At 32.8% G+C, this 12,161-nt stretch overlaps 1 protein-coding gene across 1 annotated transcript; it reads right to left on the bottom strand.

Annotated features, from left to right (window-relative positions):
- Positions 1 to 5,773: 5,773 nt before the first annotated feature.
- LOC130979790 (cytochrome P450 84A1-like) lies at positions 5,774 to 9,222 on the bottom strand. The gene is made up of 3 exons (XM_057903334.1): positions 8,866 to 9,222; positions 7,574 to 8,367; positions 5,774 to 6,725 (listed from the first exon to the last, which is right to left on the bottom strand). The coding sequence occupies exons 1-3, from the start codon at positions 9,029 to 9,031 to the stop codon at positions 6,102 to 6,104; spliced, it is 1,584 nt and encodes a 527-aa protein (XP_057759317.1). The 5' UTR covers positions 9,032 to 9,222; the 3' UTR covers positions 5,774 to 6,101.
- Between the last annotated feature and the right edge of the window lie 2,939 nt (positions 9,223 to 12,161).

Below are 12,161 nucleotides of genomic sequence, written 5' to 3'. Positions count from 1 at the left end.
TTTGAAAAAATAACTTTTGAAGTCGTGGAAGGATTCGTCAAAAAGGGTGAAAATTCTCCGACCTTGTATGGCTCGGAAAGACACCCATTGCTGCTTATTATTTAGCCCACTGAAGGGCTTAGTCATGTGGAAAAGATAGAAGAAAATCCTCAAAGAGGTCGGAAAGTCCAAAGCGTGACTAATAAATTGGTAAATTTTCAGAAAACCCCAAGAATTGGGGTGAAGTTGGGTAGGGGCAACTCGACAGTGGCGTAAAACAGCCATTTCAAATTCAGAAAACGGGAGAAAAACACCCAAACGGGTAATCATGCTCTCATACATATAGAAAAAATGAGGGACCTCCTCGGAACCCCTCCCAAAACAAACCCGGTCTTCCAGACCCGGGGCCACCAACTCATACTTGGGCTCATCCTCCTCAAAAGTACAAATGCAGTGATGAGTGCGAAGATGGGTGATGAACTCGGCATCAACTAAGGGTTCCTCCCCCAGGACCGTAACATCAACCCATTGAGCAAGAACTTCTACAGAAGACATTTTTTCTAAAATACGATGAAAACCTACAAAGGAAAAAGAAAAAGAATAAAAAACGAGAGTCCCTAAGGGGATACGAAACTTAACAGAAGCCTACAACATCATTTCTCCCTCTCCAAAGAAAATAAAAAAGCATGCAAACAAAAGCGATTAACAAAGGGAGATAAAAAAGAACCAACCTTTGCCGGAAAAAGGTAGGAGAAGATGAAAGCCTTCAACGAAAGAAGTCCCACAAACTGATATGAAAATGCTTCACGAACGGATGAAAGGGAAAATTTGAAAAAATCGAAGAAATGAAACAATGAAAGAGAGAGAAAGTATTTATAAGCATGTTAGGGGCATAATGGTAAAAGCGGGGCAATCATTAATGAGAATGCACCGTTACCAAGGACATCAATCCCTACGCACATCCCTAACGGACACGACGCTTGATTAGACGTAACTGTCAGAACCAAAAGGTTACGAAAAGTCACGTCGGTTTCAGACCATCACGTCGGTCCTCCTACAAGTTGACTACGACCCCGAGTAGAATACTCGAACCCAAATCTTGAAAAGAAAATTGGGTTCGAGTAGGGGCACTGTTAATACCCTGGCCCAATAATAAAAGCCCAGGATCAAGCAAAAGGTCTAATGCAAAGGGTTGGGCCTCACCCAGTACCAATCCTCGTCTTATGAAGTCGGTACTCACCACGACTTGCTCTAAAGAAGTCGGGTACGAGGGTTAGCTAGCAGATAAACACTCCTTCAAATGAGTAACTGCCCCAAGAATCTCTCTAACTACTTCACAGAGCCATATCTTAACCTCCCTAAGATAAAGGGACGGTTAACACCCTAAAAAGGTGGCACTACTCCAACGGTGGTTATTGGTTCACCACTATAAATACGCTAACACCCCTCAGGTATCTCTAAGTCCAATACTCTCTAGACCTACTCACACTCTTGCTAACTTAGGCATCGGAGTGTCTTTGCAGGTATCACCCCCCATTCTTTCACGAACACAAGTCGGACGGGGGTCCCCGAGTTGCAGACCCATTTGAAAGCCTCCTCCTTCACACGTTTGGGCCAACCAACGCCATCTAACCCATCAATCTCCGGTTACCCACCGTAACAGCACATATGAATAATCAGATTTTTTTTTAAATATAAACGTATAAAATAATGCTAGAGAATGAAGTTTTATTTTGGACGATATAGTGCATCACTGACATGAGGAGAAGAAGCTTAGTTTAGGTAATTGATAATAGGCATTTTCGGTGTTAATATTCTCGAGTATTGTCTCTACTTTTTAGTTAATAACAAAAATTTGATTTTCTTTTTAATGGCAATGCTATAGAATGGTTGGATTTTTGCCTTATTGTATTGGTTAGGGCAGTGTTTTTACTTTTATTTTTTGTACGAGGCTGTTTGTTTATGATGTTTGGCTTTTTGTAAGTGGTTTAATTTGGTACCATTTTGTTAGCAAATCATACATATTATCGTATACAAATACTTTACTCTTCGTTTGTGGTTATTGAGTTTTCTAACTAAATATCGGGGGGAAAAAAAATCTTTTTTAATGATGAGGAAAACTATTCCTTCGCCCAAAGTGGATTCGTTTTTCTCAGTCAGAACCAGATGAATATACAAAGTATGTGCTTCATAATCCTGAAGACAATTCTTCTGATGATGACTACAGACCAATCCACTGTATGGCACCTGCTCCGCCTCAACAGCACATGCCAGAAGAAAGATGTCTAGGAAGCCTAGGTTCCAAAAGAATTGATGGAATCCAACGACCCCACTTCAAACTCAAACTTTTGGCGTCCAAATATGATATGCCAAAAAAGGTCGTAGCCCTGCTTGATACAGGATCTTCTGCAACTGTTGTCAGGCCCAATTTGTTACCTGATGAAATTTGGGCTCCTCATGACAAGACCTACATAACAGCCAGCCAAGGACGATTTACTATTGACCATATTTCTAGAGGAAATGTTGGGCTACAAATATTTCCTGAAATGGTGATTTGGCTGAAAGTTCTAGGAAGCTACCTCCCTGAGAAGGATGTACTGTTTGGTTTTGATGCATATTACCAAACACAAGGAATGTCAATATGGCCTGAAGGACTGAAATTCAAAAAGAAGTTCTTGCCATTTCTTGAAAACAGAGGCATCTATGAAATTAGCAAGGCTCCTTCAGACTATGAAGCTATCCAGAACAGGTTACTGAAAACTTGTTGTGACAGCCACGACAAGTTTGATCACCCTCTTCCTTTATGGAAGAATCAAGAGTTCTTCATTCAATTGCCCTTCAAGAAGAATATATATTGACAAATTTAAAATTTAAAATATAAAATATATACTCAAATATGTCCTAAAAACTTTTACGTCGGACATTTTTATTTTAAAAAAAATTATTACATTAAAATTTTTAAATTTTATAGAAATAAAATATATAAGTTTTTATTTTAGTCAAAATTTTTTATTTTTATTTGAATAAATAAATTCTTAAAAGTATGAGGGAAAAATTTATAGATTTTATTTTTGTAAAGTTTAGATATTTTAACGTAATAAAATTTTTTTAAAGATAAAAATGTTCGATGCAAAATTTTTTATAGACCTATTAAATATATATTCACCTCAATTATCTTAAAAGTTAGGTGTGTATTTTTAATACGTGATGAATAAATATTATCATTTTAGATTATTATTTAGTTAATAATAATTTATACTCATATTTATAGATATTTATACATAAAAAATATATAATTTATATATATATTTATCAAAATTTATATATATAAGTCAATATAATTTAAATTTATATTTTCAAAAATTATATATATAAATATTAATAAAATTTATTTATTAAAAATAATTTAATAATTATATTGCTAAATTATGACCAAAATTATTAACAACTACTGGCCCCTAGAGTTTCTGTATAAAATATTATAATTATTATGAATGGGGTAAATTAAATGGCTGTTATGCAACGATTGGGACCATATGAGGAGCCCAGCCGATCCAAGTTGCATATCAAGATGTATTATTATTTGATGAATTAATAATATTATAATTCATAATATTATTATGTGCATTAAATTCATTAAAGAAATGGTAAGTTGGTAACACATCATTATATGTAAGTATGAATGTAAAAAACACACTAAAATTACCATCAAAATAAGTTTAGATGAGGTATCTTTTGACCTGTTTTCTAGGAGCCGTGGATGATTGATGTATTTTTCATTTTCATTTTCATTTTCATTTTGTCCTCCTATGTTGATTTAGTCAAATTTGACTTTAACTCGCTATTAAACATTTGTCTCTCATTTCATTTTCGAAAGAGATAAATGATTTCCACACATGTTGAAATTGAAATATTTGGTAATTAAAATAAATTAATTAAAAATTATTTTATTTAATATTTATAACATAATTAATAAATATTAAATAAAATAAATTTTAATTTTTTTAATATCGCTATTATTAAAATAAGAGAAATATTAAAAAAATATAAAAATTTATTTTTTTGTCATTATTTAATTATTAATTCAATTTTTTAATTTAGTAATATATTTTATTTAATATTTTTAAGTATTAATAACTAATTGATAGTCAAAAATAAATTTTGATAATTTTTTAATATTTTTTAAAATAATTTAATAATGTTAATCCTAAAAATCAATTAGATAAAATTCAGGTACAATTAATTTTATCTAAAATTGATAATTAAAAATTGCTAACTAATTTAATAAATTTAATTAAATTATTATATAATAATTTTTAATTATCACCTTAGATGAAGTTAATTAAACTTAAGTTTTCATTTTAGGACATAAGCCTATGTCCTTTCCATTAACATCTCCATTTGTTAACCGTAATTATGGTGATGGTAGAATGAAACAAAATCAAGACGTACATGCTGATGGATGTTGAATGATGATTCTGAATCTGAACACAAAATCCGAAACAAACAAAAACAAATGAAAGCATTGTGCCAAAGAAGCATGATCGCCGGGAGCAGCAAGAAAGGGTTACAAGCAAACAAAAGAAACTGCCAATCATCAACATATGTGTTCATTCGTGGTAGTTGAACGTCGTATACACTGTTTAAACTTCAAACTCTTTTAATTTGCCAGTGTTACTATATGTCTATATATACAAACACTAAATGACAAAACCCCATGTGCCCCACACACAACAACGACGCGCTCCATCACTTTCAATTCTTAATTTCATCCTTTGAATTCTAATTCAAAGCAAAGCCTCATATATATCCTCTCTTCATCAATTCTCACTCTCACCTAAACACCCCAGTTCTGTTGATTTTCCTCCATGCATTTGGATACCGTATTACGTATGTGATGTCAATCAAGTAAACTATAAATAATATTATAACATAATGTTATTTTCATCAAGTCCACTTTATTAATTTTATTAACAATTGGTAATATACATTAAAGATATAATTAAATACCGCCATTTCGGAATGTAGTGGTAAACCTAACCACAAGCAAATTCAGGATAAGCTTCAAAATCCCTATGTCCTTTTCATATCAACAAGTGACCCTCAGTTCTCTTCCCCACATAATACTTAACAAATGCTTAATTTCTTTGTGTTCGTTTAACCTATATTTGTTACTACTGGTGCCAAAAAGAAATAGATAGATATGCATGGAAAGAAGATCGATATGTCCGCATAGAGTCTTTTTCATTAGAAGTTGGATCAAATCAGGTAATCGTGCTTAATAGCATCACTGCATCTCTATCTGTCTTTAATTAGATTATTATTATTATTATTATTTTCAACTACTAATTGATTATACTCGTTGATTTTGAACTGTTTTGTTGACACATGATTACTTGCTTTTTGATTATCACATAAAAAATCAACTTCAATTCCGTCACCTTCCCTACCAAAATTAAATTCCTCACACGCTAACTTTGAAAACATGGATGGCTACCACGTTATTTATATATATTATATTCGTATTACAACTTACAACAAACAATGCAACATATATATAATACAAACTCTTGAGACAACGAAGTAAAACCTTCAACGACAACAACTCGCGCTGGGTTTCAATCTCAAATTAGAAATAAAAACACAAACTAAATTACTAATGCACTTAGATTTGCCGGACCAAATATGCATATGTTGCTTAATTATAACCTGTCACATACTTTCACCTTCTAAATGCATGAACTTAATTCACATTTTCCTTACGACAAATAGCAACGAAAGTTGGAGGCGGGTGGAATCAATAACGTCAACGATTACCACTGTATAATTTTGTTTGCAACAAACCTTACATCACATCAATAACCTAATTAAGTGTCCTCTCACAAATTAATTAAAAGGGAAAAAAAATAGAAGCAGTAAACTAGACATTACTTCCGTTCCTTGTTGGGTTCGTTATTTCCATTTTCATTTTCATAGTTACATACATATATAGATACGTTTTCTTTATGTATAATTTTTTTGGTGGGGGGATTAAAAAAAGAGAGAGAGAAAAAAATTACAATAAAAAAAAGGGCGGGAAAGTGTTTGTTATGTTTGGAGAAGGAGGTTGTTGGTTTGGGTTTCTAAGAGAGAGGGCAGAGCACGCGCTTTGTGGGAACAGCGACGAGGCGAGTGGCTCTGGGAGCGGTGAGTCCGAAGACGTCGCTCATGTCCATCTCGCTCGGCTTCATCCCGTCGGGAAGCTCCCACGTGAAGCAGTGGAGTAGATGGGCCACCGCCAGCTCAAGCGCGTACAGCCCCAACTGCATCCCCGGGCAAGACCTTCGACCCGATCCGAACGGTATGAACTCGAAGTTGCTTCCCTTGAAGTCCGGAACGCCGGCCTTCAAGAACCGCCCGGGCCTGAACGTCTCCGGCTCCTCCCAGCTGCTCGGATCCCTTCCTATGGCCCACGCGTTGATCATGACGCGCGCCCGCTTCGGGATAAAGTAGCCTCCGACGGTTGTTTCTTCCGCTGTTTCGTGGAGGAGGAGAGGGATCGGCGGGTGGAGGCGGAGGGTCTCCTTGAGTGCGCAACGGAGGTAGGTGAGCTTCTCGAAGTCGGACTCCTCTACCCGACGGTCCAGGCCCACAACTTGGGCTAGCTCTTGTTGAACCCGCTTCAGATCTTCTGGGCTTCTCATGAGTTCTGCCATGGCCCACTCTATTGCTGACGCTACCGTCTCTGTACCTCCAAACATCACGTCCTATTTTACGGAAACAAGAATTACACAAATATCAAAGACAATAATAATTGTACCATAATACCATCACGATACAAAAAAAAAAAAAAGAATATTAATAATTGTACCATATCCATATAACCAAGAGATAAAGTCAATAATAATGTACACCACAAAAAAGTCAATAGTAATATACTATACTATTACTATGATCTTGATCATTTACTTTCCAGCTTTCTCTAGCTTTTTTTTTTTGCTTTAATATATATGAAATTTATACAAGAGTAGTATCTGCTTGATTTTGTTTGTGTACATACGTGTGTGCCACTGCTGGACTAAAAATTGGAATGAAGGAAATGGAAAATAAAATGTAGGTATCCTAGAGAGGGAAATAACAACAATGAATAAAGAATCCAATCCACTTGTTAATATATATATTATGGGAATGGTACAGAGATCACTTAACGTTTGCTGGTTTTACTCATTCACATATTGCTTATACATTCAATCTTATCTACTTTTGTCACCGCACCTTATTTGATTAGCAAACAACATGAAATAGCATTAATATCATAGTCATATTTTTGGCCTGCAAACGGTCTTTCCTTTTTTACGAAAAGATTAACTGACTCCTCACTGTATAACATTAGGACACAATCATTACTTAGGGGCATTTATGACAGATCAACCAATTTGAAATGAGTTTAATTGATTTAATTATGTTGATTAGATTCTTACTAATTCCGTGAAAGATTTACAGGAAGTAGTACAACACTATAGCAGTCTCAAATAAGAGACATGTCACAATCAAATTAAAATTTGTTTAATTAATTAATTTAATAAGAGCAGAGAGTGAAAGAGAATGATTATACCATAATGATGGCTTTGATGTTGTCCTTTGTGAGTTTGATAGAGTTGTGCAGATCGTCCGCTTCATTGTTTAGCTTGGCCTCCTCGCTGTAGAAAGCCAACAACTCATCCACCATATCAGACTCTTCAATATTATTACTGTGATCATTGTTGTTCTTCTTCTTCACCTTGTGAACATGATCATCGATGATCCCGTCAATGAAACTGTCCAACGCAGCTCGAGCCTCGACGAGCCTGTTGTTAAGGCCCTGAGGATCGATTCCACCAAGGAAAGGGATGAAATCTGCGACGTTGAAAGCTCCAAACAGCTTCGAGAATTCCTGAAGGATCTTGATGAACTCGTCTTGACCTTCTTGGGAACTGGACCCGAAGGCGGCGCGGTAGATGATGTTCTTGGTAAGGTTGAAAACGAGTTCGCCAATGTTGACGGGTTTTCCGGTGTTGGAGACGACGGAACCGACCACCTTGTCGACTTCGTCTCTCACGGACTCCCATGACTCTTGGCGCTTGCGGCTGAAGAGCTTCATGACACAGAGCTTACGCATCTGGCGCCAGAAGGGGCCGTAGTGGGCGAAAGCCATGTCGGCCCGGTCGTAGGTTAGGTAGCTTATGGCTATGGTGGCTGGACGGTTGGAGAAGATGTTGTCTTGGACTTGGAGGACTTGGCGTGCTGAGTCAGGGTCGGAAATCGCCACCATGTGGAGGAACCCCATGCGCAGGTGGAAGATTCCGCCGTATTCTTTTGCTAGCTTAGCCAGCCCACGGTGTGTTAATTGTTCCATCATAAGCATGTTGCCTGTAACAATATGGGAAAAAAATGTTAGTACTTTCTTTCCATCAATAAGACTAAAATTAACAAAACAATACAAAACAAATATCCGATCCATTGTTATGAAAGAGAATTAAATTATTATTTACACGATTAGAATGAACAGTTTTTAGTATAAAAGCATTTTTTGGCATATATATTATCTAGGTTTATAAAAATATAGGCTAGCTTCATAATTTTGTGGTTAAAGTATCACAGATTCTTATCCACCTAATCTCAAACATTCTATAACACTATTTTCTAAAGTGATTCGAATCTTTGTCTATATACTACAAACATAGGAGAGATTTTTTAGGTAATCTTCTCCGATCCATTCTTCATTTCTTTCAAACTTTAACCATTTTAGTAATATAAAAATAAGAAATAACATTGTTTTACAAAATATAAATTTTTTCTTATATATACTGAGAGGACAGGTAACTTTATTGATTTACGAAGTAAAAATAGAAATGGAAGTTTAATTACCTATGATGGGTAAGCCTTTAGGCCCTGGTGGATACGGTGGCCTTCGGCGGATTCTAGAGACTAAACCTAGCAACAACATCAGTGGGATTACGAGCATGGCGGCCATGTGGAGCGGTTGGAGCTCAAAGTTGGCTATGCTTAGTAGTGGCTTTTGAATCGTATCCATAACTCTTTGGCTGTGTAATAGACTTGATCAATGGCTAAATAATAAGTTGTAAACACTATTTTGGCAAGGGATCGATGAGGGAGAAATGGATTATGTGCATGTGGCGATAGCACTTGTGACTTTTGGTCACGAGGGACAATGCAACTGTAAATGTTGCTAAGTAGAGACATATAGTATGGTGCCTTATATACACACTTTTCCTGTGGAGCTTCAATATTGAACACAAAATTGTGAACCCTCTTATTTCTTAAAAATATCTCCTCTAAGTAGGTGAAATTTGCGGCAACACTTTTATTTATTTATTTATTTATTTTACTTTGACATGAAATCAGGCAAATATTGTAACGTATATAAATCATTTTTTATTTTTTATCTTAAATATGATATTATTTAATGAGATATAAAAATCAAACTTTTTAATTTCTAGAATTCAAAAATCAAACTTTTAAATTTTTACTTTTAAAAAAATTTAACATATAAAAATCAGACCTTTCAATTTTGATTCATCCTATAATTTTAAAAAATAACAAAAATTATATTACTCATTTCCTTTCCATAAAAAAAATTAGCTATATAAACATCTAAATCTATATATATGATGTTTTTACAGTATACAGATTTTACTTTCGCAAGTGCTAAACATAATATTAATTAGGAATTATCAGATATAGCGTTAATAAAAAAAAATAAAACATCAATTTAACACTCGTATTTCAATGAGTTTGAGATATATATATATATATATATATCATTCTCTTGTGAAAATATTGTATATATAACTACGCATGAAATTTTTTATTTATTAGAAGAAAAAAATATTCGTATTATATTGTAATTTTTGCTTTCACGGAAATGATTTGCTAAGAAGGAAAAGAAAAAATAATTTCGATTACTGTAAGACCAACCACGGGAAAGCGAAATTAAAAGGGTGTGTTGTTTTCAGACAGAAAAATAGTCATATATAAGACCGTCCTGCGTAGCAATATACGTGTCTATATATAATTGTTTAGTCGCCCATATAAGTATATAACAGTATCATGACATTACACATACAATTTAATTAATTTTGGTTGATTGATACAATTTACCGAATCCTCTAAATATTGCAATTGGAGATTTTAATTAATTTAAGAATAAGAAGAAAAAATGGGTAAAAAGGTCGAAGGGGACGACACAGGTTCAGACAAGGCGCGCGCTTCTCTTGTATGTGCCTTTAACAGCGTTTGAAGAGTTATTAAACTGACGATGCAAAAAGTAAACCAGAGTAGAAAATTATTTACGGTAGAAAAAGCCTCCTGTGATTTGAAATTTGGAAAGGGATTAAGAATTTCCATTGAGCTTTTTGTTTCTTTCTTCTCTTTTCTTTCATATGTTTTGACGCAATACACATGAATAATACTATAGAATTTTGACTTGAAAAAGCACGGAGGGCCTTTTTTTTCTTGTTAGATTTGGAACAAGTTAGTATATCCTACCTCTGTTATTTTACTAAAATATTAAAAAAAACTATATTCATGTAAGAATAGTGAATTTTTTCAGACGCACGTATTTCATTCCAAAAGAAAAAAATTAAGTAAAAGTAAGAGGAAAATAGGAAGTTAAATACTTAAATGTGTAACTAAAAGTTGATTATTTTAGAGTTGATCGAGGAAAGGAGATTTGCGAATAGGCTTAGGTTCAGTTTGAAACTTTGAATTAGTGGGCAAAGAAACCATTACTCAGAGCTACTAATACGGTAATACCATAAAGTGATAACTATGAAGGCTTAGGTGCGTTGTCTTTCAAATAATTCATGCAACTTGATTATATCAATTAAATCTCACAGTCCGCTAAATATGTTATCTTGAGCGAGAAAGATTAATTACAATTTTTACTAATATATATTAATTAATATTTGATAAATATTTTATTTTATATTATTAAAATTTAAATTTTAATATTTAAAATTTAAAATATTAATTAAAAAATAAATTTTGTTAGTCAAACATTACCATCATCAATACTAAAATGATTGAGGCTTTCCCCTCCCTTAAGAAATCAAACATATTTGTATAGAAAATTTAGTATCTCTTTTTATTTGAATTTTATTTTTTTTTAACGATACTGTCATACTATATGTATATTAAAATTAATTATTTAAATTAATTATTAGTATAAAATATATATTAGAATATAAATAAATGTTAAAAATAAATTAAATTATATTTATATATATTTATACACCAATACAATAATAACTAATTTTAATAGTTAATTTTAATATATAAATAATATTTTTATTTTTTTTAAATATAAGTCATTCTCATTCTTTTGAATATAGTGAAAAATGTAGGTATGTAGTTGGGTTCCCGTAAGTGAAAATCCATTTGTGTATTAACCAACTAAAAAATTAATTTAATTAATATTAGTCAATTTTTTATTATAAAATTATTTTTTATTTTTTTTAAATAATTTAAAATTTAAAATTAAAATTTATAATTTATAATTTATAATTAAAATAAAAAATAATTTTAAAGAATTAATTAATATTAATTAAAAATAATTCACTACCTAATTAAACTCAATTCAATTTATGTTACAATTGGATTTAATTTTTTTAGTTTATTGTGCTACTATGGTTAAGTTAATTAGTATAAGATTTAATAATTAAATTGAACCTCTTACTTTCCATATAAAACTACTTCTCTCAATTATTACTAATAATAATGTTTTGAAAAAGAAATCAGTCAAAACAGTTTAAATTTCACTATAAAAAATATTGAGTATCGTCAAATTTATTGTCGGATTTAATATTGTACATTAGTGTCAACTTTATCAACAGATTTATCGACGGTTTAGATGTAAAATTTATCAGGTAAAATCGTTATCAGCAAATCTCTATTTTCAACAGTAAATTCATGGTAATAGCTAATTAGAGGAAAAACGAAAAAAATAGTCGCTAAATGTAGCATGGAATTTACTGTCGAATTACTCTGACAGTAAACACATTTAGTGGAATGCTGTGTTTTGGTGATCTGTAACACGTTACCGCCAATAAATTCGACGGTAATAGTGGCCTAAATTCGAACCGTGAACCTTTTTTCCCTTCATTTTGAATATCTCTCTCTCTCTCTAACCTCTCGCTTCCCAG

Source organism: Arachis stenosperma, chromosome 5 (assembly GCF_014773155.1).
Source record: "Arachis stenosperma cultivar V10309 chromosome 5, arast.V10309.gnm1.PFL2, whole genome shotgun sequence".
Classification (NCBI taxonomy): domain Eukaryota; kingdom Viridiplantae; phylum Streptophyta; class Magnoliopsida; order Fabales; family Fabaceae; genus Arachis; species Arachis stenosperma.
This window is presented reverse-complemented; position numbering and strand designations above follow the sequence as displayed.

Coding starts and splice junctions, on each gene's coding strand:
- LOC130979790 (XM_057903334.1), bottom strand. CDS start 9,031: ATGGATACGATTCAAAAGCCACTACTAAGCATAGCCAACTTTGAGCTC. Junction 8,368..8,865: donor TAAAGGCTTACCCATCATAG/GTAATTAAACTT, acceptor ATATTGTTACAG/GCAACATGCTTATGATGGAA. Junction 6,726..7,573: donor ACATCAAAGCCATCATTATG/GTATAATCATTC, acceptor TCCGTAAAATAG/GACGTGATGTTTGGAGGTAC.